At 47.9% G+C, this 26,284-nt stretch overlaps 1 protein-coding gene across 6 annotated transcripts in view; it reads left to right on the top strand.

Moving 5' to 3' along the window:
• The window catches only part of ARHGAP22 (Rho GTPase activating protein 22), a 207,607-nt gene that overhangs the window by 129,453 nt on the left and 51,870 nt on the right, over positions 1-26,284 (top strand). The window contains exon 1 of one of the 6 annotated variants that reach the window (XM_033129706.1): positions 14,484-14,720. The exons of 4 other annotated variants lie outside the window; for them this stretch is intronic. In XM_033129706.1, the coding sequence (XP_032985597.1) occupies positions 14,669-14,720 (52 nt within the window). In that variant the 5' untranslated portion in view covers positions 14,484-14,668. Of the gene's footprint in view, positions 1-14,483; positions 14,721-15,208; positions 15,318-26,284 lie in introns of those variants that run through there. One more of the 6 variants, XM_033129705.1, reaches the window with a different exon arrangement.

Here is a 26,284-nt window from a genome sequence, read left to right as displayed (position 1 = left end):
GACCTTCTGTTATAGTTGAAACTTAATTGCTATTGACACATCAGTGGGTGGGATTTACTCTCAGGCTAACTGGTTGCAGGATCTGGCCATGTCCACAGCCTATGAGCTGCTGGGAGAGGGGCTTACCCCATGCTGTGGGATTTGCCCCAGTGGGCTCTGGTACCTGTTGAGACCACCCTTTGGGTGTGGCACTTGTGGGGCTAATTGGGTCATGCTCTGCTGTGGTCTGAAGCCAACCTCCAGGTATGTTGATTCTGGGACCTCTTAGGAAGGGCTCTGATGCAGGTCCAGGTCAGCCACCGTCTGGTAGGGGCTACCTGGTAGGAACTACAAAGTGATCCGTGGTTGGTCGCTGCCTGTGCTAGACCAAGAGGCACATGGAAAAGGTCACACTGTAAACCAAGGGTGGCTGCCACCAGTACCAGGCCTGGGGTAGCTCCACCAAAAGGCCAGCACACTCTGAGGCTTGCTGTCACCTGCTGGCCCCCGTAAGCCTGAACCGCCGATAATGCCTTGTGAGGTATACAAGTTGGGTGAGGCGAGGTCTCAGGGAGTCACCATGGTAGGACAAGTGGCATTCACTAGGCTAGATTCTGGTTTGGTACCAGTGCTGAGGCTGGAGCTACTTAGCAAAAGTCTCAGAGCACACCAAGGCCAGCTGCTGCCCACCTCGGGCCCTCAGACCCCTGAGAATTGTCCAGTAAAGAGTGCAGCACAGGCTGGGTTGACTGCTTGCCAAGAAAGTGCCCCCAGTGTTGCATGAATTGGGTTGTGCAGGTTTCGAGGGAGTCACAAGAGTGGAGCAAGTGGAGCTCACCAGGCCAATGCAGATTCAGATTTGGCCATGTGGGGCAGGGTTTAACACAGGAAAAATGGTGCCCACCTATTGGGTTCATAGGAGAAAGACTCTACACAGGGAAAATGGCAACTGTCTGTCCAGTCGTCACCTTGAAGGATGGTCAGAACCCCCACTGTTTTTCACAGCCAGATATTGTGGGGGGTGTTCTTTCTGGCATTGGCACCCAAGGTTGGGAGCCCAGTGTGAGGCTCCTCTGGTGGGGACCTCTGTGACCAAGATATCCCTTCTGATGCTCATCTGCCCCAGCAGGTGTGGAGCCTGCCCGTTTTGTGTCTCTGCCTCTCCTACTAGTCTCAATGTGGCTCTTCTTTATATCCTTAGTTATAAAACTTCTGTTCAACTAGAGTTCAGATAGTTCTTTAGGTTGATTTTTCTATAATTTAGTTGTAATTTTAATGTCATCACTGGAGGTAGAAAGCACAACATTTATCTGTTCTGCCATCTTGTATCCTCCCCTGAGGAACTACATCTTTTAATTGATCATGAGGTTTATTTAAAAAAAGAGAGAGAGAGAGAGAGTTCCTAGTTTGTCTTCATCTGCTTCTGGGCAGGTGGAGATCCCTACGGGTCACCTGGAACATTTTCCAGATTGTTGTGTTTGAATTCACCTGTTTGAAAAGTCTTTGAGAATAAGGACTCATGTTATGATAGAGGCAACTGGGTTCTCTTTCTCCCATGTGTATTATGGAGGAATAGAAAAGCACTTTCTGAACGACTTTTCCTTTACTTGGTCCAAACTTCTGCTGCAACATATCTTGAGTGTAAATAATTCATGTTTTTAGAAAATATATCACAATAATACCTGTAATTCAGCATTTTTAAAAGCACATTATTCTGGAATACCAGAATGTTAAAAACTGGGTTATAATCACTAAAACACACCAGATTTGGAAGTTCTTCTGAAGTTTGGTGACACCTTCCTGGATTCTGAGTGCACAGCTGTCCCTGATGCTTTTCCACTGATTTGAGTGGGAGGAAGCAGAGCTGGGGAGATGGTGGCTGGGAAAGGAGGGAGACCATTAGACTGTGTTAAATAATGTCTTCCTAAAATTGATGCCCACCGGGAACCTCAGAATGTGACCATATTTGGAAATAAGGTCTTTGCCTGTGCAATTCTCTAAGATGATGTCCTATAGGAGTGGGGATGGGGGTGCCTAAGTTCAACGAGTGGTATTGTTAGAAAATGGAAATTTGGATACACAGGAGAGACCAGGTGAAGATGGGCAGAGGTTGGGGTGGAGCAATGCAGCCACAAGCCGAAGAATGCCGAGGATTCCCAGCAGCATCAGAAGCTAGGAGAAAGGACTGGAACACATCCTTCCCTGGAACCTTCAAAAAGCAAGCATGGCCCTGCCAACACCTTGATTTCGGACTTCTGGCCTCCAGAACTCTGAGAGAACAACTGTCTGTTGTTTCAAGCACCCAGTTTGTGGTAATTTGTTACAGCATCCTAGGAACCTAATGCGGTTGTGAAACTGCCAGAGTGATTCGCCCTTCACAGTAAGACACTACTTTCACTGAACTTGGGAATCCAGCCCACACTGTTAGTTGCCAACCCCCAGAAGACCTGGCTCACTCCTACTGTCCTCCCCTGGTAGCTTCCCATCCTCCTGCCTCTCCTCTCTGCCCCGCCCCTACTATGGTGCATCATTCACCATGTGTCCAAGAGCTGTGAGAGTCCAAGCGACTCAGGAAGGAGCTGGCTTTTTCCTGGTCCTGTATGCTGCCTCATATTCCTGAGCCTTGTTGCATGATGACAATAAGGACTTTTAGAGGCCTTGGCAGGGATGGCAGGATCCAGCAGTGCCTGGTACGTAGCAGGTACTCAATACATGTGAGAAACTCCTTTCACCCCAGTGTAGGAATGATCGAGAATATGAGTGTCCTGGAGAGCCAGGCCTTTCTGCACAGGCTTGCAACAGAACTGGAGCAGGTGGGGCTGGCTGGACACACCTGCAGTGGGCAGCACCCTCCTCGGGCTAGGAAGTTGAGAGCGACCTATCCTCATCACACATGCACAGGCTTCGGGCTGAGAAGAGGCATCGGGCAGGGGGCCCTGGTCTGTGGTTTCCTGTGTCTGGCACAGAGTGGCACTCCACAAATTACTGTCAAAGGAGTAATGTTGGAGAAGTAGAGAACAATCCACCAGATGTGTCAAAATGCTGTCAGACCAGCCTGTCTCCAGAGGGCCTGTACTGAAGGAATGTGCAGAGCAGAGGGTTCTTTTCTTTTTTCTTTTTCTTTTTTTTTTTTTATTTGAGAGAAGCTTAAACTTCTTTGTTCTGTGAAGGGTCACTTAAGTGGCACTCTTGGGTATGCAAATGCAGACAAGTAAGCAGCCAGGTGGTCCTTAGGTCAGTTTGTAACAAGCCCTTTGTGCCTATTGGTGACGGCTCTATTTTTTATTTGTGAGTGGCAAAGATTGTGCCCCTCTTTGGCTTGCAACAGACAGGGCATTTGTCGGGACAGTTGGGGGACGAGGAAAAATTGGTGGATTCTTTTTCACAAAGAGCCCAAATTTTCTGGAAGGAATGAAATGGACATACCAGCACACTTTTTCACACAAAAAGTGTGAAAAAAAGTTTTCACAATTTTTTGACAAGAAATAAACATTACATTGCATCCCAGGACCCAGGCACACACTGAAGCACAGGTTACAAGAAACAGTGCTGTTCCTCCATGAGGTGCCCACTGGCATTTTCTAGTCTACTTGATTCTATCTCATTTGTAAAAATACTGGCTAAGACACTATGAGTTGATTTCATGACGCCCTAATTGTTTGGAGTCCATAGTCTGAAAAATGCATCTTGGAATTTGGTATTAGTAGATCTGTTGGGTTGACCAAGGCCTGGCTACAGGAAGGGTGCTGAGGCCATAGAAGTAGAAGCCTTGGGGGTCAGTGACCCCTACCTGGTACTGAGAAATGAGGGACGTGAGGCACCGTGGTCCTTGGGAGTCATCAGATATTAGAACAGGATCTGACTGGGCCATATGAGGCCAACTCACCCCTGCAAATTGTGTGTATGTGTGTGTGTGTGTGTGTGTGTGTGTGTGAGAGAGAGAGAGAGAGAGAGAGAGAGAGAGAGAGAGAGGCATGAGGAGCTTATAGATTCTCTCCAAGCAGGAAGTCATGTGTTGGAGGTGCTATGTGCCCCTGGAGAGACTTGGTTGCCTTCTCCCTTCCCATGGGGATATTTCTGTGGTACCCAGCAGCCCACTACCACACAACTGTAATCTCATTGTCACCACCAAGGCTAGTTTGGGAGGGGCCGGCCCTGTGCCCATCTTCCCCGCTGCAGCCAGCACCCTGCGTGAGTGACCAGGTAAGAGACTCAGTCATACCCCAGGCCCTGCCTTACCTGGCAGGAAGCCCTCCAGACTGAGCAGAATGCAAGGCTTGGCAGAACGCCCTGAAGAAGTTGCTGCTTCTCCAGCAAAACCATGGAGAACAGGGACTTCACCCATCTCAGCATCTGTGCTTTAGGCACAACCAAGACCAGGTTCTGTTCAGCAGGCTCCTGGGCATCAGGATGGGGCAAAAGGGGCCTAGGCAATTGCCTACGAGCACCAGAAATGGGAAACCCGGTTGTCCTGCGTTTTCTCCGTCCACGACTAAGTAGCAGCAGCAAGCACACGTGCTCCATACCTCCCCATGGACTCTGCTATCACACCTCTCTCCCAGTCCTGCCCTCCACCTGCCCAACACCCCGGGACACAGCTCTACTGAGAAAGGAGAGGCTGTTGGGCACTTACTATGTGTCAAGCTCTTACCTGAGCTTTTCTTACTGTCCCAGTTAATCTTCACAGCGCTTCAGAAACTTCAGCCCCACTCATTGCTGTCCTGGCATGGAATTAACCTGTGGTCATTCGTGGAATGTGAAAGAATTCACAGACTCTACAAAGTAGGAAAGCAAAGAAAGTTTTATTAAAGTTCGGGCAAAGAAAAAAATGCCCATGGCAGTGTCTAAAGAAGACAGCTGCCACAGGTTTCTGTTTGAAAGAGAAATACTGGCAAAAAGGAGTTTGCCAGGGCAGAGTCTGATAGGGACACCTGTCCTGGGTAGTAAGGAGAGAAACACCAGTGGGGAGAGGAGGGGTGGGGTCGCCAGGGCAGTCTCAGAGTGGACAGCTGCACTGATCTTTAGGTTAGCTTTTTCTTATATAGCAAAGGGGGAGTTGGTCAGGCAGTTGTGAGGGCTGACATCCTTCCTGGGGTCTGATCTGTTTGAAGATGACATTATCTCTGGACTCCAGACTCAGACTCAGATAGCAACCTGGGACTTTATACATCACGAGTAAATACTGCAAGGGAGTTGTAAATTGGGTGACGGTGTCTGGACGGCTGAGGATTAAGAAATTGCTCTTTTCCAGTTTAGAATTTTGTTAATTAAATAGATTAACAATGTATGGGTAACCCTGAGAAAGGGAACAGAGTTCTTTCGTTAATCAGTGAGGGGAGAAACAAAGAAAGAACAGCTGAATATCCGGATGGATCTAACTGCAAACTAACTAGTAAGTTCAATTACAGGTGGCTAGATAGCAAGCTATGCAGTGAGTCAAACTGTAAACTAGCTAAGTCTAATTATGTTATCGATTTACCGAATGTCACCCTTACAATTGTCCATTGAAGCACTGGGGAGCTTTTAACATGGTGGAAACTGAAATTCAATTCAGACAGCTTTGGCATTGGTTTCAGTCAAGACAATATGGTGGCAAAACACAAGCTTGGGCATCAAATGGTCCGGCTGCCCCTCACAGCACCTCATTCCTCTGAGCCCCAGAGTGGCAGCCAAGCCTGGTTCCTTTTCCTTTGGCCATGAAGACAGACTCCACTTGCCAGCCTCCCCACAGTAAGACAGGTCACATGACTGAACTCTGGACAATGGAATATGGGTGGGAGTGCCAATATAGACCCAATCATAGCCTCTAAAACTCCTTAAGATCACGTTGCTCCCTTTTCCCTTATCTGACAAAGCAGATGGAGGACACTCAGGTCCTAGGAGGAGCCTGAGTCCCTGAGTGACCATGTGGAGCAGAGCCCCTCCCCCTGTTTCAAGCTGAACTACCTTACGTGAGATGGTGACATGAGCAAGTGTAGGGACAGAGTTCCAAAGAGCAGTTTCCAGGCTCTCGACCTCATGTGGAAAGGTGCTGGACCTCATGTGGAAAGGTGCTGGCTCGGATAGTAGATGGCCATCAGCTGTAACCAGTTAGCCATTAGCCCTAATATAACTTCCGCAGCTACCTTAGCAAGCGCGGATTGCGGATGACACAGCTAGCAAGTGCGGTTAGCAAGCAGATTGCGGCCAGCAAATGGGGTTAGCAAGTGTGGATGGCAGATTGCAGATCGTGTGGATCCTACTTCCTGTGTCTTGCCCAGCTGCCAGCGCGACAAGGGTGCAGGAAGACCCCCCCTGTTGGGGTGCTGGCGGATGTTTGCTTTCGTGTCTCGACCAGCCGCCATCAAAAATATAGTGGTATGACTCCCCTATCTTTGACTCCGTTGTTGTTCCTTTTTGGCTTCACCATATCCTGCATTCTTGTGTGGGGAGTGGGAGCTGAGTTCCTGCATTATAGAAAGAAAGAATCTTCATAGAGTTAAGCCCCTGAGCTTTTGTAGTTTGTTATAGCAGCAAGCATTAACTACCGGATTAATTTGCCCGTCTCCTCATCTGTGACATGGGGTTATCAATACTCAGTCTTAGTATTGTGGTGTCCATGACATATAATGTATGTAAATGTATGTATGTAAATCGCCAAACCTGGGAGCTGGCACATTGCAAACACTCAAAGACTCACTGGATAACAGGTCATTCCCTTGCACTGTCAGCAGCTGCAGCAACAATGGTGACAATAGCAAGGAGCACTGGTTAACCTCCAGGTCACAGTGCTGTGCCCCCAGTCAAGTGGACTAGGTGCCAGGTGGGCCGGTTCATGTTAGAGTGTCATGCAGGTATGCTGGGGAGTCTTCAAAGGTGCACAGGTCCATCTATGCAAATGCTTTGCCCACCTGAATTTTTGCTGTAGCTGCAAAGCCATGCCATCAGGGCAGTATCTGAAAGTGAACTGCTGAGAGTATGGGGGTCACACATACTGAAAGTGAGAGGTAAGAGTCTCGCTGGAGCCAGACACCCCTCTTCAAATCCTGTCTCTTCTACTTCTTAGCTGTGAGACCCCAGTTATTTCACTCAGCGGAGCTGTGCCTCACTTTCCCCATCAGTAAAATGAGAGTTGTAAAAGGGCTTTTGTGGGGATTCATGAGTAAACACACGTAGAGTGTAAAATGCTCAAAGCAGTGCTTGGCGCACAATTGGTGCCCACTATGTGTTGCTCTTATTACTGAGGCAAGTCTCCCAGTTGGTGACTCCTGGTCAAGGCACTGAGACTGCCTCCCACCCCTCTAGTGCATGGAAAGGGCTGACGCCCCCACAGCTGCAGGGAAGTGCCTTGCCTCCCTCCCTCCTGGCGCTGCTGCTGAAGCTGTCCCCATCCCTGGCTGGCAGGAAGTGAGAGTCCTCAGGGCCATGGCTGTGGTCACCTGCTCTCTCCCATGCTGCGTTTCTCCTGGGGGTAGGGGAAAGAAAGGCAGGCAGAAAGAGCAGGTGGGGGCAGGGATGAGGGAAGACTTTGGGAAAGGACAATGGGCTTTGTAAAATCCCACTCTGGGCAGTCTGGCTAAGTTCAATGCCTTCAGGCCACATGAACAGCAAGAAAAATGTGGCCCAGGAATTTCTCCCCAATGATTCCCCTTGTCTTTCTCTGTGGGAATTTGGAGCTGCAGACACATTCCTTCCTTGAACAACGTTCACAGCAGCCGAAGGCCCATTGGTCTGAACAGGGGAACCCAGCTCGCTGTGTATCCCTAGGGCACTTCCTCCAGTTCTCCCTCCCTGAGGAGTGGACATGGCAGAGTGGGGGGAGGTGGGGGGAGGGGGTGGGAACGGACTCTTGCTGGCAGACCTCAGAGCCTGCTCTGTCAGGAACTGACCCCGCCCGGGCACTGCATGCCCCTCTCGAGAGCCAACTGTCCAGAGAGTTTGTGTAGCTGCTTTCCTCCAGTCTCATCCAGAAGTAGAAACTAGACATCTTAGAGATGGGAATTTATTTTTTTTCTAAGTACTTCCCAACTTCAGAGGAAACAATTTTCCAATGTTCTACAATTCTTTTAAAACAGAGGGCTGCAAACTATGTAAAGCCCATAGGCCAAGTGTGGCTTACTACCTGCTTTTGTAAATAAAGTTTTATTGAAACACAGCCACACCCATTCATTTATGTATTGTCTGGGACTGATTTCACAGTATAAGGGCCAAGTTGGGTAGTTGACCGTGTGGCACACAAAGGTTAACTATGTTTACTCTCTGCCCCTTAGAAAAACTTTACCAACTCCTGATTTAGAATAAAATGTATTACATTCACTTATTTACTTATCCTGTGTTACCAACACAAAGGATTTGAAATGGCTTCTAATGAGGACATTTAGGATAAAATAAGCACAATAGTAATTTTAAAAATTAAGGACCTGAGAAATGCAAATAAAAGTAGAAAAGCAAAATCAGGAAGCAAAGCACAAATATGAAGGCCTATTTTAGGACCTTCACACTTATTTGCCAAAACCAAACTTTAAATTTTCCCTGAGCTTCCTGGCAGCCAATGAAAAAGAGAAATCAGACTTCAAGTCTCATTAAGAGAAAGGAAAAAGCATAACGTGTTTCCCCGAAAATAAGACCCGGTCTTATATTAAGTTTTACTCAAAAAGATGAATTAGGACTTATGTTCAGGAGATGTCCTCCTGAAAAATCATGCTAGGGCTTATTTTCCGGTAAGGTCTTATTTTCAGGGAAACATGGTATTAGCCTTATGGGATCCATAGCCTTTTCCAGCACAAGTAGTGTGGGCTTGCCTCAAACAGACTCTACGTTCCCCAGAGTCACATACTTCATTAAAAAAAGAAAAAAAAATTAAAACAATGAGTGTATAAAGTGAGTAAAAACTACAGTGCTGTTGATTAGAGATAATATGGGGAAAGGGTGCAAGTTAACACATTTAACCAGATATCTAAATCCAAACCAGTTGGCTTTCAATGCACAGTGGTAAAAGTGCACAGAACTTATTTTGAGAGATGGTTGAGAAGCCTCTTTTTTTGCTTATCATTTTTGCAGGTCTGTTTGTTTCAGCGTGAAAACTGAAGTTGACTGGCTATAGCCCCAACTTGTCACTAACTCACCTTTCAGGGCCTGACACATAGTAGGCCCTCGAGAAATAGTTGATGTGGAATGGATCTAGCCCCTCTGGACCTCAGATTTTCCATAAAAGATGAGGAGGCAGTAGGAAAATGTAGAGGCCCTTTTACTTCCAGAATGTCTGTGTGTCTACGGTGTTGTTCATATGCTTGGCTTTTGGCCAAACTCCTAACACAGGTCAGAACTATGACGGGAGGCGTGGATGAGGCGGCGGAGCCAGGCCCAGATGGAGACCCTTGCCTCCAGGAGGCAGGAGGAAGGGGGCTGCTCAATGGGAAGGTGACCGTGGTGGGTGAGGCTGCCCGGATTCAAGTACTGGCTCTTTTACCTCCCAGCCGAGTGGCTGAGAGCTCACACAACCTGGGGGAGTGTCCACATTCTCGTTTGTAAAATGAGCGTGCTGACATATCACCATCACGGGGCTGTTGTGCAAATTCAATGAGAGGACGCCTGTGCGGTCCTAATGCCAGTGAGAGGCAGGCTCGTAGTAGGGGGTCTACAGCCGCCCTTATCACGCCCGCCTTCACAGCTCCCTCTGCCCGGTGCCAGTGCCGACAGGACGCAGACAACAGACAGGCTAACAGAACAATGAGCCTCACGTGGCCTTCCTGCTAGATGCCCTCCAGCATGGCATAGGGTTTGTCTTTTTACCACGAGTGTCACCTACAGATATGCCTCGGACCCACGGGCATTGAATTCATCACCAGGTGCCGTCCCTTCTGCCTCCACAATATCTACCAGAGTTGTTAAGAGCAAGATGGGCTGGTTCCACTCTGAGCTCAGCCATTAATTAGCTGTGTGACCTTGTGTTAAGTACGTCACCTCTCTGTGCTCCAGTAGCCTCCTCTTTAAAGTGGAGATAATAATGATACCAGACACATAGTGTTGTTCTCAATTCCAGTTGGATGTCAAGCTCTTAACCTTGTACACTGTTCAGGGCTGGACAGTGTTAGTTATTAATACGCATGACTCCCCATGTTTCGGTTTTATTACTGCATAATAATCACCCAGAGCTTAATGACTTAAACATGTTATATGCTCACTGTTCCGCCATGTGGGCAGGGCTCGGCCATGACGGCTCTGCTCTTAGGTATCAGCTGGAGGACCCACTTCCAGTGTAGCCTCCGTCACGTGGCTGGAAGAAGCGGTTGCTGGCCTGGGCCTCACCTCTCCATGTGGTTTCTCCACATTGCTAGGTTGGGCTTCCCGGGCACAGCAGTCTCAGGATGACCCCCCTGCTCAGAAGGCAGTGACTTTCCTTGGAAGACAGCCACAGAAGCTGCCAAGCCTTCTTAGGACATGGGCCCAGAACTGGCCCAGCATCACTTCTGTCACCATCTATTGGTTAAAGCCCATCACAGGGCAGCCCAGAGTCAAGGGGCCAGAACCACAAGGGGCATGAGAGTTGGGAGGTGTGGGTCACTGGGGGCCAACCTGCTAGCCCCTCCTGGTCTCCATCTCTGGTCTGCTTATGTCTTTTGCTTCTTAGCTTTCTTCCTGCTCCTGGTCATTCCCTTCCAGTCCCCACTTCACTCCAGCATGAGGCTGACCAGTCAGAATCACAGGCTGTGTCATAGCCCCCTACCCAAAACGCCCTGTGCTCTGCCCTACCCCAAAAGTCAGCTTCTAAACATAAAAACACTGCTTACTAGAGGACCATCCCTACTCTATCCCCTGAAGTGCTGGACTCCTCGCATCTCCACCTCAACTCTCACCTCAGAGACCTCTCCTCTGTCACTGGGTCACTGTCCCTGGAGTTCCCATGGTGCCCTCAGGCCTCCCCAGAGCTCAGGCCCTGGGCTTTCTCAGGTGTGCAGTTGTGTTCAGTCATCATGTGGTACATAGATGAATAAATGAATGAAAGAATGAATGAATGATCATCATAGCCCCCAAAGCTACACCTGTGACTAAGATGCCATGTCTCCAATTTCTTCCCCTCGCCTGAGTTGCCCAGGACTGAGCTCAGGCCTTGAGATGGTACCATAAGGTTATGGGTATGTCTGGGGAAGAGCAACCAAACTCCTGCAGAGGGTTATCGGGCCAGGCCCTGAGTCTCTTAAGGAAATCCCTGAGTGGCCTGGGGCATATCTGGAAAGGCAAGGATCCCAGCAGTAGCAGTGGCCTCCCTAGAAATAACCCCATATCCTCACTGTCACACTTGGGGTCTCCCAGAGAAATGGAATAAAGCAACAGGAGGTGGAGCTCTGGGTGGCTGGAGGCAGCCCCTGTCCCCCAAGGCTTTTGTCCTTCCGAGCTGGCATTCAGAACTCCTCCTGGAGCCTACTGCAGTCACTGCATACACAGCCCCGGCTTCTGGCTCTGCTTCCCTGTGGCCTGCAGGATGCCGGCCCTCCAGCTCAGGAAGATGTCTCAGAGGTCCCCACCTCCCCATCACTCTTCTGGAGTGGGTTTGCTTGAGCGCAGCTGGAGCCTTGCAGCACTGATTCATCCTGACATTTTGGTTCAGTTCAAAATGGTTGGGGGTCATGATCAATTCAGGAGACAGAGCTATGTTCAAGAAGTTTGATTTTTCAGGCAAATTCTGTGTTCAGTATGTGCTTTGCCAATTGCAGCCTATGGTGAAATGCCATCTGCCCATCCATCCATCCATCCATCCATCCATCCATCCATCCAAACACCCATCATCCATCTTGGTTCTACACTTACTTACTTCACCTTGGACAACTCTCTTCACCTCCCTGAACTTTAGCTTCTTCCTCTAGTACAAGACAAATCTAATGGCAACTGCCTCATGGGTTTGTCCGGTGGTTAACTGAGAACACAGCATTTGTGAATTGCCTGGCCTATGGTGGGCAGCATATAGTGAACTTTATTTTCTTTCCCTCTTGAGGAATAGACACACAGCTAGAAAACTATAAAAACACAATGTATAATCACTAATAGAAGCTCTTGCCTTGCTTTTTGTCTCCTAAACTGCCCTGGGAGTTGCTATTTAAAGCCACTTGGAAAAGTCAAGTATCCCAAAATTATTTGAACAGTTCAGTGAGGGTGCTGACCCTCTATAACGGGCTCATTTGAAATGATCCTGCTTTGCTACTTCCTCTTAGAAAGATAAACAACAGACCACAGTGGCCGCTGTGATGTTTTCTTTTAAATCTTCCTCTCCAAATGTAGGACTTGGCCGTTGGGTGATCCCCGGGGGCTCACTCCCCACACAGACTCGCCCTGAATGCAGGAGCCTAGCTTAGAATTCCGGGGCCTCATTAAGCCTGCTGTGACTAAGTCATCTTGCCTGGTGCTAAAACTGTTTAAAACGACTTGGCAGCAACCAGAAGTCAGGTCTCTCCGTTTTTTCTCAGTTACTCCCTCTTCGTAACCCCCGCCTACGTGTCATGAAGTGAAAATATCCTTCTTTCCGGGTCTAGTGCAGGACAATCCTCCTCTCTCCCCAAAGAAGCCTCACGCTGGTCTTTCTGGAGAGTTAAAGGAGAGGGTGGCAGAAATCTGCCCCACTGTTGTTAATCTCTCCTTTGAATGAGACTTAACTCCTGGGAAAACCTCTTCCCGCTCCAAGTCATTCTATCCTCCCTTCCTCCCCTCAAGCCATTTAACTCTTCTGCTCCTGGCCACAGGCAGCCTCTGCCTCTGGCCTGGCCTGGCCAAGCTCTCCCCCTGGACTACTGCTGTTTCCCAAGATGGGAAGAGGGTGGGTAGAAGGGAGAAAATCTCCGTCAAGCCACAGCCCAGTTTCAGGGACAGGAAGAGATCTTAGAAACTGGAGGAATGAGAAAGAACCTGGTATTAAGAACCCCACTCTGTGCCAGACACTTGATCAGAACTCATTTGATTGTTTAATTACACAATAATATATAAATATACCTTCCTTTTAAGAGATTAGACCACTATAAGAACACTTGACACCTACTTTCAATCCATTCTTGTCCCTCACTCTCTTCCCAGAGGGAATCACTCTAGGTTTCCTGTTTTCCTCCTATGTATGTCTCTAGGCCCTGGTGCCTAGAGCAATGCCCAGCATAGAGTGAACACTGTAGGAATATTCTGTGGGTATGTGTTTTACCTAAGTGCCATGAATCCATAGAGCGCAATCATTCAGCTCCAGCTCCCTCTTCTCGATAGGATTTCAGTTTAGGAAAATGCCAGTGTATTTGATCATCTCTTAACTTGTGAATAGCCTTGGACAGGTTTTCCTGGGCATGTGGGCAAGTATTTCTGTAGGGTCCATACCGGGAAATGGAATTGTTTGGTCCCAGGGTATGAGCATTTTTAGTTTTAATAAGCAGCTCACGTGTTACCTTCCAAAAGTAATCACACCAAAGCGTACCTTCACGACAAAAGCACCTTTTGCCCAAATCCTAAGCAACACTTAATGGTGGTGATAGTTCACACTTACAAAGCACTTAGCAGCATGCCAGTTGTGTTCTAAGTTGTGTTGTGTATGTATATATCCTTTGCACAAGGTGGGGTTAGGGGAGCCCACCCCGTGCAGTCGAATATTCCAGTATAACTTTTGACTCCCCAGAAACGTAACTACTAATAGCCTACTGATAACAAAAGCCCTACCGATAACGTAAATAGTTGATTGACACATATTTTGTTTGTCATATGTATTATATGCTGTATCCTTACATTAAAGTTAGCTAAAGAAAATGTTAAGAAAATCATAAGGAAGAGAAAATACATTTACAGCACTATGTATTTAATGAAAAAAATCTACGTATAAGTGGATCTGTGCAACTGTGTATATCTGAACTCATGGAATCTGTGGAAGGATCCAATGACGCAGTTCTATTGTTTCCTCTGTTTTAGAGATGGGGAAACTGAGTGTTCAGCTTGATGCCATCAAACCTTAAATTTGTGCTAAACGACATCTGCAATGGTGTCGTTTCCCTCACTTTTCAGGTGAAGAGAGTCTCCGAGGGAAAGTGACTTCCCTGAAGCCACGCAGTCCATATGCAGCCCAGCCAGGTTTGGGGTAGCCTGGGCAAACACTTTTTCCGCAACTGCATAGTTGTAGAGTACAGGTGAACTGGGAAAAGGAGAGCAGGGTGGCCCTGGTATACGCTCTGCCAGTCACCCATGAGGTCAGAGGACGGGGGCGGGGAGGCGCCACGCTTACACAGCGAGGGCATCTTTCTTTCGGGTTTGCGCGGAGAGGTCAGGTCAATGTCGCCCCCACCCCTTGGTTGGCTCCGGGGACAGGGCGGAGGTGGGAGCGGAGACAGCGCTGGCTCGCACAGCGCCCCCTGGCGGTCCCTCGCGAGCGCGCAGCTCGGCGCCCCCGGGTAACCCGCCGCGGGGAGGGCGCCCGCGAGGACAGGGAGCCGCGCAGGGCCGCCCCGGCGCGCGGAGATAAAAGCGGGCTGGCGGCGCCGCTGGCGCGATCTGCGCGTTCTCCTGTTGATTAGCAGGGTCTGCCCGGAGCTGGGATGCCCGCGGCGCGGGGCCAGGACTGAGCGTGAGGGCGAGGGAGGCCAGGCCAGCAGTTCCGCGCGCAGCTCCGCGCCCAGCTGGGTACTGCCCGCGGGCGGACCTCCGCCACGCCGCCCGGGGGTGCCGGTAGCAGGCGGCTGGGGGGCCAGCAACTGCCATGGGGCTATGCTGCTGCAAGGACTGGAGGGAACACCTGCGAGCGCCCAAAGGTAACTCTCGGTGCGCACGTGCGCCGCGGGCTGGGGACCTCTGCGCTTCGGTGTGGAGCGCGCGCCGCCGGCTCCCTCCAGCTGCGGCTGGGGGCTACCACCCCCTCATCCGGGACTTGTCTGCCAGTTTTCCTGGGCCGCCCGACACCTGCCTCAGCTTTGGAAAGGACTCAGGTCGCGTCTCCGAACTTTGGAGTGCGCATCCGAGGGTTGCTCTTGCTCCGCGGTGCCAGCTGGAGCCTGGGGCCGGGCCCTGGGCGGGAGAGGAGCGGTGTGGGGCGCACAGTGGGCCCCCGCTGCAGGTCCGCCAAGTTCACGCTGGGGCGGAGGAGTCCCCGGTGCCCTGCCCCGCCCCGCGCCACACGCAGGTCCTCTGCAGAGGGAGCCCGGCCAGCGCCCGGCGCCGCCTCTGCGGCTTAACCGCCCGGGAGCGGAGCCATTCATTCTCATCCGCCTCTGTCACAAACTTGGACCCATGGGCTCTGAGTCAGAGTTTTCCGAAAGTCGCGCCGGAACCTGCGAGGGGAGCTGCTTATGGAATGCAGCGGCTGGGAGAGAGCGCCAAGCCGAGAAACAACGCTGAGGATACAGATAAAGGTCCGGCCTCCTCAGGCAGTGGCCCTTCAGACTTAACCCTTCACTGACTGATAGGATCTCTGTTGATTTTTTGGGAACATAGTGGGGCGTGCCTATACTGCAAGCAGACGGCAGCTCTTCCCAAGCTTGCCGACCCTAAAACTCACCCGCCCCGCCCCTTATTAAACGTGCAGTTCCGTGGGCCCCACCCTGACCTGGGCTGGCTCTGGGGAAGAGCCTGAGTAGCTGTGTGTTTAAGGACTTCCTTAAGTGACTGCTGTGACCAGGTGAGTTGGGAAGCCTTGTCTGTAAACTATAAGGTTCAAGCAGGCTTTACCAGAATGGGCGCCAGGTCCTGGTTCAAAGTATATTTTGGATGCAGATAAAGAAAACGTAGGAATGTGTCAAGCATCTTGGACTTTTGTCCAGGTGATAATGGTGCCACAAACGTACAGGTTCGTTTCACAAAGGGTTTGAGGTCGATAGCCTATAGCATGTATAATAAATAAATATGAAAACACTAAACAGGACCCTATATTTAAACAGGACATATGGAGCAAAAAGAGAAAAGAGCCCAGTTAATCCCGCTATAAGAAAGATACTCTCTGTGATTGAGTCTCTTTGCAGCCAAAACCAAATAGGAAATGTGAATAGTTGCATGGTTCTCATTGTCCCAGAGCAACAGTTTTCTTAGAATTTGATTTTAAAAAGAAGTTACATGTGGGGCTTTCTTGCTTGGAGGGGACCGAGAGCAGGCCTGTTTGGCTGTTCCAGTGGGTACTCAGAAGGCAGGGTCTTGCCTCATGCTCACTGAGGGCAGGTCAGAGCCCTGAGCAGAGGAGGACAGATTTACCTGGGGGGCTGGCAGGGCTGCAGCAGCTTTTGTCTTCCCTGGAGGGGGTGGAGCCTGAGTCCCAGAAGCAAGGGTGGATTTGCAAGGCCTTGGTTAGGAAGGGTACATAATCAACTTGCAGCCCCAGAGGGGAGCCAGGGGCAACTCCTGCTTGATTTGTCTTCTGGGGTTGTGGATAGCAGGCTACACTGATCCAGGTGAAGAACAAGCCGGTGTAGGAGTGTTTCCCAATTTGCCTCCACCCTCCCACCCACTTCAAAGCACAGCTGGCCACAGCAGCCTAGGAGCAGGGACCCTGTCTGAGGACCCCCAAGGTCCTGAAGCCTGTGTAAATTAGCAAAGCTGGGACAAAAGGGGGTGGGGAGCACTGTGGTGCCAGAATGCTTGCCCTGTCCAGAGCGGGCAGCCAGCCAGCCTCTACCGTTCAAGGAAGGCAGCCATTGGTTTTCTAATGTAAAATTTGCAAATGTTTAGAGGTTGCCTCGTTTAACAAGTTTGAACTCATGTGGCCAATCCGGGTAGTTAGTGGACAGTTTGGGCCATTGTTCAAAATGAGTTGTGCCATAAACGGGAAGGGGTTCCTTGGTCAAATAACCTTAGAAATCATGAGTTATCAAAGTTGGGAAGGTTTGTCACGGCAAGACATATCAGCCTTTAGACATTGGTGTGATTGTGTATCTCCAAGTCAGGTGAATTGTAGGTACAGTCTCTAAACCGTTACCCAGGGAGCCAGCTTTTCACAGAGCCTCTCATAGCCTTCATATCTTGGGTAACACTTGGCGAAATGCTGCTCTAGACATTGATCGATTCAGTTGTCACGGCAACGACACAGTACATCTGTTCCAAGGGGGGCTGTACATATGTCTGTGTTGTGTTTAGCAGTTGCAAGCTACCTGTGTAAGGAACTTTCTGACTTTCCAGATAAGAAATGTGTTTATGTATTTTATTTAAGAAAAGGTCAAAAGAAAGTCAATTAGTCATTGATATAATTTAAGTTTTCTCAAGACAACAGCTGTCATTGTCAATTTTATTCTTAGATATTTCTGAATCAGAACTTTTACAACAGAATATTTGATCATGTTGCCCCTGTGTAAAAGTGGACTTGATACAGTAGAAAAGCTCAAATAATAAATCGCAAATCCCATGAAGAGAGCAGCAAAAAGGCAGCACGTGCCAGAGTCACTACAGTGGATCTAGTCAATACGCCTTTAAAATCCAAAGCCTGGCACTCTCTCCAGGAGACACCTGCTCTCCCAGTAGTTTCCCAGCTGCATGTGGGCAGCATGGACCTGGGGAGGGACTGCCACAGGCACTCTGGGGTGTGACACACTGATATTGATCACGCCATCCTATGCCAGACAGATGGCTGCAAATGGAGGAGTCCTGGGTCCCCGTGCATCTGAAGAAGCCAGAGTTCAGTGAGCAGGATCTGATGTGTGGAGAAGGGTTACACCCTCCTTAAAGCAGAGGGCAGGTGGATTTGTTCGGAACTCTGAGGGCACTGTCTGATTTCATTGTTTCTGGGCTATGTTTCCAGATGCTTCTGCTGCGTAGAGCTCTGTGGTGGGTCTGTTCAATGGCAAATTTCATTTTCTTCAACTTTGCATTGTGGCCCATGGCTGAGACTTGCAGGAAGCAGTATAGGAGTACAGCACTGAGGTGGCTTTTGTTCAAGACCAGGGTGGGGTAAAAGGGCAGACCGGTGGGCCCCTAAGACCTCAAGGATCACTGGCACCTGCTGCCACTTCATCCCCCAATTCACCCTTCACACTTCCTGCTGGTTTCAGCACTTGGAGCCCTTCTTTGTCTTCTGGGATCTTGCTCCCTGTCATGTCCTCTCTCTCCCCAGCACCCTCACCCTTCCTTCCACTGCCTGAGTCTCCCAATCAGAACATTTTTGAAAAAGCCAGTCTCTTTCCCCTGTGTGCTCACAAGCCTTGCCCTTCTCTCCCTCCCTCCATCACCAGCTCCCCAGAAACAGTCTGTGTGGCCCTGCCTTTCCCATCTCCTCCTCCTGCACTTATCCCTGTCACTGTGCTGGACCTGGTCACCAGTCTTGGCTGAGAGCCTACCGCCTTCTCTGCCCTCCTCCTGGGCTGCAGGGGCTGCCCCTACCCAGCCTTTCTCGTACCTCTCCTGGGCCCGCTCCTCTCCCCCACCCCACCCCGTTTAATACACCACATTCAGCTATGAATTCTCTTTGTTTTGCCTTCTGATCTCTGTCTGTGGGTCTCCCCCGGGCATCTCCCCCAGGGTCCTGATGATTGTGATTGCCTCTAAATACACAGCCCCCAAATCCTCTGCAATGCCCATCTCCTACCTGCCCAATTCTAGCCTGCAAGCCCAGCACTCCAACTGAAGTCCCGCACTCCTACCTGCCCCTTCTGGTGTCCTGGCTGTCAGCCCTGCTTTCTGCTTCATTTCCCACAGCCAAAGGCTGACAGCTCCTGTGATCCTACCCAGGGCAGTATGCCCACCCGTCCCCAAGGCCACCTGTGCAGACCCTCATCATCTCGACTGTTGGCTTTCTGACTGGTCACCCCGAGTTCATTGACGCCCCTTCTAGTCCACTGCCTAAGCCAGCGCCTTACGCACAGCTCCTGTCACATGTCCCTCCTCAAACTCTGCCTTGGCCCCACAGCACCTCCATAAAATAGCCCAACTTCTTGGTGTTGGGTGTCCCCCCTCGCAACCCCCTCAGCCTCCCCCTGCCACAGCCTGGACCTTTCTGGTCCCTGTACACACCACACCTTCTCACAGCACCTTTAATTTGCCCCGAGAGGGGTCAAGTCCCAGGAAAGGTGGCCTGCACCTGGAGCCTGGTGATACCTTGGCCCATGGGCCCAGTTCATTTCATTCTCCAGTTGGTCTGGGTCTGTCACCCCTAGCTGACAATCGTCTCGTCACCTTTGTGATCTGGAACCAGACTCAGCAGATAATCTGTGCTCAGTAAACATTGACGAGAGAGCAATAGGTAGAGACGGCGGAGGTGGTCACGGCCGCCTTCACCTGTTCATGTCACTGATGCCCAGGGGATCCTAGTGGCAGCCTAGTTGGGAGAGTCCAGCCGCACTCGGTATATCTCTCTGCTGTGATGGAGGTGTATCTCTCTGCTGGGCCTGGACTCCATGCCCCTTTCCTAATGGACACAGGGTTTGTCGGGGTACCTGGCGGCCAAGGTGCAGAGGCCCGTGTACCGGGCAGGAAGGTTGCTGCTGCTGTGCCCAGTGCCCCTTGCTCCCCCAGCGGGGGGCAGAGAGAGGTGTGGCCATCACTGGGTGGGGGTGATAGAACTGGTCCTGCTGTGTAAACTCCTGGACAGCCTCCGAGTCCACTTTGAGAAGGTTCTGTTTTTCACGTAGTCTTCCAGGATTGCTAAGAGGAAGCTGCCAATCAGGTTTCTAGCCATTCATTTAACAATCACTTGTTGGGTACCCACTCTACCCCAGGCCTTGTGTCCGGTAAGAGAATGAAGAGCTGGGGAGGGTGCAGCGTCTGCCCCCACCATGCTCGTAACCTGGAAACAGTCAGTGATGTTGCAAGCCAAGAAGAAATGCAGGGAGGCAAGTAAACCTGGGTGCTCTGAACCGACTGGGGGCTGGGGTGCCACCCAGCCTGCAGGTTTAGAGAATGCCCAGGCCAGCTGATGTCCGAGCTGAGTCTTAAAGGAAGAACAGTCAACCCAGCAGAAGAAATAGGGGAGGGCTTTCCAGGCCTGCAGAGGTGTGCCCGGCCGAGGCGTCCCGGCAGCTGCAGTGGCTGCGCCAGCCGCGCTACTCCCTCCCAAGCTGCTCCTAGGGACCTATGCAAGCCGATGCTCCTCCAGCTCACTTCTGTCCTCACCCACTTCACCCCCTTGCTGGCAAACCTCAGAGTCACTGGTCATTTCCCCGGGCAGGCCTTGCTCTGAGCAAAAGACCCACTTGACACTCCATTGGGTAGCTCCTGGACGAGAGCTGGGCAAAGGCTAATCAGGCTAAATCTGAACTCTTGGCTTTATCCTGCTTTGATTTGCCATCACTAAGTCCTGCCAGTTCTATTTCCAAAGTGCCTCTGGATCTCCTTGCTTGTCTGTATCCCATGGTGGCTGTCTGGTCCCATTACCAGTATGCTGCCGGATCACGGCAGTGGCCTCCTGATGGGTTTTAACTTGGACCCTCTCTCTCTAGCCCATTCTCCAGCAGCAACCAGTGACTGCTCAGGTTGCCTGCATGACCTCACGGTCCCTGCTCACAAACGCTCAGTGACTCCAATGGCACTCGCAGTGAGACGAGCCCTTAGGCCTGCCCTCTGTAGCTCAGGGTGTGCACGGGTTCCACGCTGTTTCTGAGAAGTGACCCTGTTACTTCTTCCCCATTCAAGTGCCCTGGGCATCTGTCTTGTGGGTTTTTCAAAAAGGGAACCAGCCTCAGGCAGAGGATTTGATTCCATTTTCTAGTCGGGACCACAGGCCACCGGTTAGCTCTCAGAGCCTCTGCATCCCGCCTGTAAATGGGGACAGGCGTGCTGACCTAAAGCACTGTCAGAGGCTCAATGATAGTCCTGGCTCCACCCCTTTCTAGCTGGGTTACCACTCAGAGCCTCGGTTTCCTCATCTGTGAATAGGGAACCAGGCAAGACGGATGATCTCTAGGGTCCCTGAGAGCTTGAAGCTCAGACGACAGAGGAAATTTGAGCTGCTCTGTGCTCCTAACAGGACATTCCAAGGCCAAATGCCTTTCCCCAGCCCCTCAGAGAGGGGCTCAGCCAGTGGTTATCTGGCTGGGTAGGGGGTATGTGAAACAGCAAGGTCAGCAGCACCCTCCCCCACCCCCACAAAGTTTCTGAGCAGGTCTGTTTGACCAGCACAGAGCCAGTCAGCACTGCTGGCCCCTGGGGTTTGGTTGTGGGGGGTGGGGCTGAGGGGTGTCAGTGCTGGGGAAGTCCCTGACCTTGACAGTTAGGGCAGCAAGCCTCCCGAGAGCTGGACTCCTGAACTCCGGAAGGGAGGGGGAAAGAAAATGCCTGACAGGAGTTTTCTCATCCCATTAGTCTGTGGTCCTTGCACCTGTAAGGCGACTCTCCTTCAGGAATCCTGGGGCCAAAATGCAGGACATGCAAATGAAGTGAACCCCTAAAATAGTTCTTATCCTACCTTCCCCAACCCAGCTATGTAGCTAATGCACATTCTGCCTGAGTTACGTCTTTTGCTGGGCTCTTCCCACAAACACCCCATCACCAGACTCTTTTAAAGAGCTTTATTGAGATCTATTTCACATATTGTAGAATTCATCCACTTAGATCGTACCACGCAGTAGTTTTAGTATATTCACAGTTACGCTGCCATCGCCATAAGCTAATTATGGAACATTTTTATTACCCCTAAAACAACTCCCGTGCCCATTGCAGTCACGTCCCATTCCTGAGACAACCTTCCCCGCCTGTCCTGCAGCCCCAGGCAGCCACTAAACTACTTTCATAGAACATATGGTCTTTAGTGATTGACTTCTGAAACTTAGCATGCTGCTATCAAGGTTCATCCATGTTGTGACATGTTTCACTATCTCATTCCTTTTCATGGCTGAATATAATCTTAGTTTGCGTACATTACATGTGATTTATCCATTCATCAGTTGGTGAGCATTTGGATTGTATTTTGCTAGTATTTTGTTGAGGATTTTTGTGTGTTTATAAGGGATGTTGATTTATAGTTTTCTTGCAATGTCTTTGTTTTGTTATCAGAGGACTACTGGCTACTGGGAAACATTTCCTCCTCTTCTATTTTTTGGAAGAGTTCGTGAACAATTGGTATTAATTCTTCAAATGTTTGGTAGAATTTACCAGTACTATCTGGTATTAATTCTTCGTAAATAATTGGTAGAATTCTTCAGTGAAACATTTTTAGGCATGTTGAAGTTATTTATTCTCTTGTTAAAGCTTTATTTAGATTTTTCTATTCATTCTTGAGTTGATTTTGGTAATTTATGTCTTCTAGGAATTTGTCTGTTTCACCTACATCATCTAATTTCTTGGTGTACAGTTTTTTATGATATTCCCTTATAATCTTTTTAATTTCTTTATGGTTGGCAGTGATGTCTGTTCTTGCATTCCTGACTTCGGTAATTTGAGTTTCCTCTTCTTCTTGGTCAGTCTAGCTAAAGTTGGTCAAATGTGTGATCTTTTCAAGAATCAACTGTTTGTATTGATTTTCTCTATTCTTCTAACCTTTATTTATTTTCACTCTAATCTTAATTATTTTCTTCCATCTGTTTGATTTCAGTTTGTTTTGTTCTTTTTCTTGTTTCTTCAGGTGTAACTTTAGATTACACCTGATTGATTTGAGATCTTTCTTCTTTTATAATGTAGGCATTTATAGCTATAAGTTTCCCTCTCAACACGCTGCATCCGATAAGTTTTGATACGTGTATTTTCATTTTCGTTCACTTCAAAGTGTTTTTTAAATTTCTGTTGTGATTTCTTCTTTGGTTATTTAGGACTGAGTTGTTTGATTTTCACTATTTATAAATTCTCCAAATTTTCTTTTCTTACTGATTTCTAATTCCATTCCTATGTAATTGGTAAATATACTTTCACATTTTGTTTTATTCAATTCTTCTAAATATTTAAGGCTTGCTTTATGATCTAGCGTATGGTCTATCCTGGAAAATGTTCCATGTGCATTTGAGAAGAGTGTGTATTCTGCTGTTATTGGGTGGAATGTCTTATAGATATACGTTAAGCCTACTTGGTTCCTTGTGTTGTTCAAGTCTTCTGTTTCTTTATTGATTTTCTGCCTAGTTACATCTATTACTGAAAGTGGAATGCTAAAGTTTCCAATTATTATTGGTGAATCTCACTTCAGTTCTGTCCATTTTTTACTTAATGAATTATGGAGCTCTGTTAGGGGCATATATGTTTATAATTTTGTATATCTTCCTGCTGGATCAACCCTTTCATCATCATAAAATGTTCCTCTTTGTCTCCAGTAATATTTCTGTCTTAAAGTCTATGTTGTCTGATATTTGTATAGTCACTCTACCACTCTTTGGGTTTTGTTTACATGGTATGTCTTTTTCCATCATTTCACTTTCAGCCTATTTGAGTTTTTAGATCGTAATGTGTCTCTTGTAGAAAGAATTTAGTTTGTCTTTTAAATCCATGTCAACCTTTGCCTTTTTGTTTGAATGTTCAATGCACTTACATTTAATGTAATTACTGATAAGATAGGATTTATGTCAGCCACTTTGCTGTTTGTTTTCTGTAAGTCTCTGCCTTTTTTCTTCTATTCCTCCCTATTGTCTTCTTTTTGTGTTAGATTTTTTTTGTATCATTTTAATTTCCTTATTTTATCTTTACAGTATTTTTTAAAGTTATTTTCTCAGTGGCTGTTCTTGGGATTATAATCCCAAAATTATAATCTTCTTAATTTAACATAATCTAGTTCAGATTAATACTACCTTAACTTCAATAGCATACATTTTCTTTCCAATATAGCTATTCAGTCCTGCTCATTTGTGTCATTATTGGCATACTAATTACATTTTTATGCATTATAAGTCTATCATCATGGTTTTATAAGTATTGCTTCATGCGGTTGTCTTTTAAATCATATAGGAGAAAAAAGCTACAAAAAGTACATTTATGTTGTCTTTTGTATTTAACTATGCAATTACCTTTACTGGTATTCTTCATTTTCTTTTCATGTGGATTCAAGTGATCATCTAATGTCCTTTCATTTCACCTGAAGGACTCCCTTTAGAATTTCTTATAGTACAGGTCTGTTAGGATATAGAACTGAATGCTCTCTTTTTGTTTATCTGGGGATGTCTTAATTACTCCTTTGTTTTTGAAGGATGGTTTTTTGAAAATGGAATTCTTGGTTGACAGTCTTCAGCATTTTGAAAATGTCATCACACTGCCTTCTGACTTCCATGGCTTATGATGAAAATCAGCTGTTAATTTTATTGAGAATGCCTGGTATATGAAGGCTCATTTTTCTTTGGCTTCTTTCCAGATTCTTTGTCTTTGGACAATTTGACTATGATATGTCTAGGTGTGAATCTCTTTGAGTTTATCATACTTACGAGTTTATTGAGATTCTTGGATGTATAAGGTTTTCAACAAATTTGAGAAGTTTTCAACAATTATTCCTGCAGCTAGTCTTTCCACTGCTTTTTTTCTCTTCTCTTTTTCTAGGACTCCCGTTATGTGTATGTAGGTACACTTGATGGTCTCACTGTTCTCTGAGGCTCTGTTCATTTTTCTTCATTCTTTTTTTCTTTTTGCTCCTCAGACTGGATAATCTCAGTTGACCTCTCTTTAACTTGACTGATTCTTTTTTCTACCAGCTAGTGAGTCCCTATAGTGAATTTTTCATTTCAGTTATTGTATTTTTAAACTCCAGAATCTTTTTATTTGTTTCTTTTTATAATCTCTATTCCTTTATTGATGTTCTCTATTTGTTAAAATACCAATGTCATACCTACCTTTAATTCTTTAGACGTGTTTTTTTTTTTAGTTATTTAAACATCTTTATAATAGCTGATTTGAAGTCTTTGTCTAGTAAGTCTAACACCTGAATCAAGATAGTTTCTACTGACTACTTTTCTTTCTGGTGTATGGGCCACACTGTCTTGTTTGTGTATTTTTTAATCTTTTGTTGAAAAGTGGACGTTATAAATAATACAGCGTGGTAACTGAAAATCATCTTCCCTTTTTTGTCCAGGTCGCGGTGGTCGTGTAGCCGTTTAATAACTTTCCTGGCTAAATCTGTGAAATTTGTAGTATATAGCTACTGAGGTCTCTCCTTAGTTTAGTGGTCAACTAATGATTTGTCAGAGATATAATTAAATGCCTTGAACCATTAAATCTCCTACCCTTTGGAGTGTGTTTGTGTGTGTGTGTGTGTGTGTGTGTGTGCGCGTGCACACACACACATGCGTGCTCACATATGTTGGAGCACACCTTCAGTGATAGGTAGTTTATGACTCTGCTTTAGTTTTTACTTCCTACTTGTGCACAGACGCAAAGTCAGCCAGAGGTGAGACACTAGGGATTGCTCGGGTCTTTCCTGCTTGTGGGCACATACACACGTGTATATGGCCTCACAGAGCTGCAGAAATATGGCAGAACATTTCAGAGCCCCCATAGATTTCTCCTTCCCCAGGTTTTCCTTTCAGTCAGCTGTTGTGTGCCCCACTTAGTATCGCAATTGGCCACTGTAATATTAAAGAATTACCACTGATAGTTTTTGACAAATGCCCTGGAGCTAGGGCTTTTCTACAGAGTGAGTCAGGTCAAATAATGACATGCTCTGTAAATGGGGCTTTTTCAAGGAGTAGCAAGACGATTCAGATTGTGTCAGACTGTGACAGTGCTCTGGGGATGGGACTTTCTGAGATGCTAACATCGTTCCAAGGTATGTGGGCAGGTAATTAGGTCTTCTCTCGTCAAGGCCTGTCCTTCTTCCCTGCACTTTACCTAGATGCTAAGTGGTGACTTGGGTGTGAGTGCAGGTTCCTGAGGGCTTGGGGTCAGGGAGGCAGAGTGAAATGTTGGAAGCTCATGAAGCTGGGAGTTGGGCAGGTCTGAGTCTGAATTCAGGCTCTGTCACCTACTATCTGCGCAGCCTGGGGGACAAGTTACTTCTCTGAGCCAAAGAGGGATGCTTTCACATGCACATTGGGATACCAGTAACCTCAACAAGTATGTCACCAGAAAAATTAAATTGGCCTCTGTATGTGAGGTTGCTGACACACACAAAAAATGCCCAATGATGGAAATAATTATTTGGCTTGAGACTTAGGATAAGACTAAAAAATGATGAGGCCAGTGTGGTTTGATTGCAATAAAAGCAGGTGTAACACTCACTATGTGCCAGGCCCTGTGCTAAGCACTTTATATATAGGGATTCATTTAATCCTCATGATAACCCTCCAGTGCATTTTATTATTAGTCTCATTTTAGAGATGAGGAAACTCGAAATGGAGTTTCCTGCCACAGGCCAGTCAGCTCTGGGATTTCAGTCAGGCTGCCTGACACCAGAGTGTGCACTCTGTGTTTCATTTTAACACCACGCAACTCACAGCGAGGTGTTCACTTTGACAACTAGCGGTGGAGAACACGAAAATGAGAATAAAATGAAAAGCAGCTTTGC

Source organism: Rhinolophus ferrumequinum, chromosome 16, assembly GCF_004115265.2.
Source record: "Rhinolophus ferrumequinum isolate MPI-CBG mRhiFer1 chromosome 16, mRhiFer1_v1.p, whole genome shotgun sequence".
NCBI classification, from domain to species: Eukaryota; Metazoa; Chordata; class Mammalia; order Chiroptera; family Rhinolophidae; genus Rhinolophus; species Rhinolophus ferrumequinum.
This window is presented reverse-complemented; position numbering and strand designations above follow the sequence as displayed.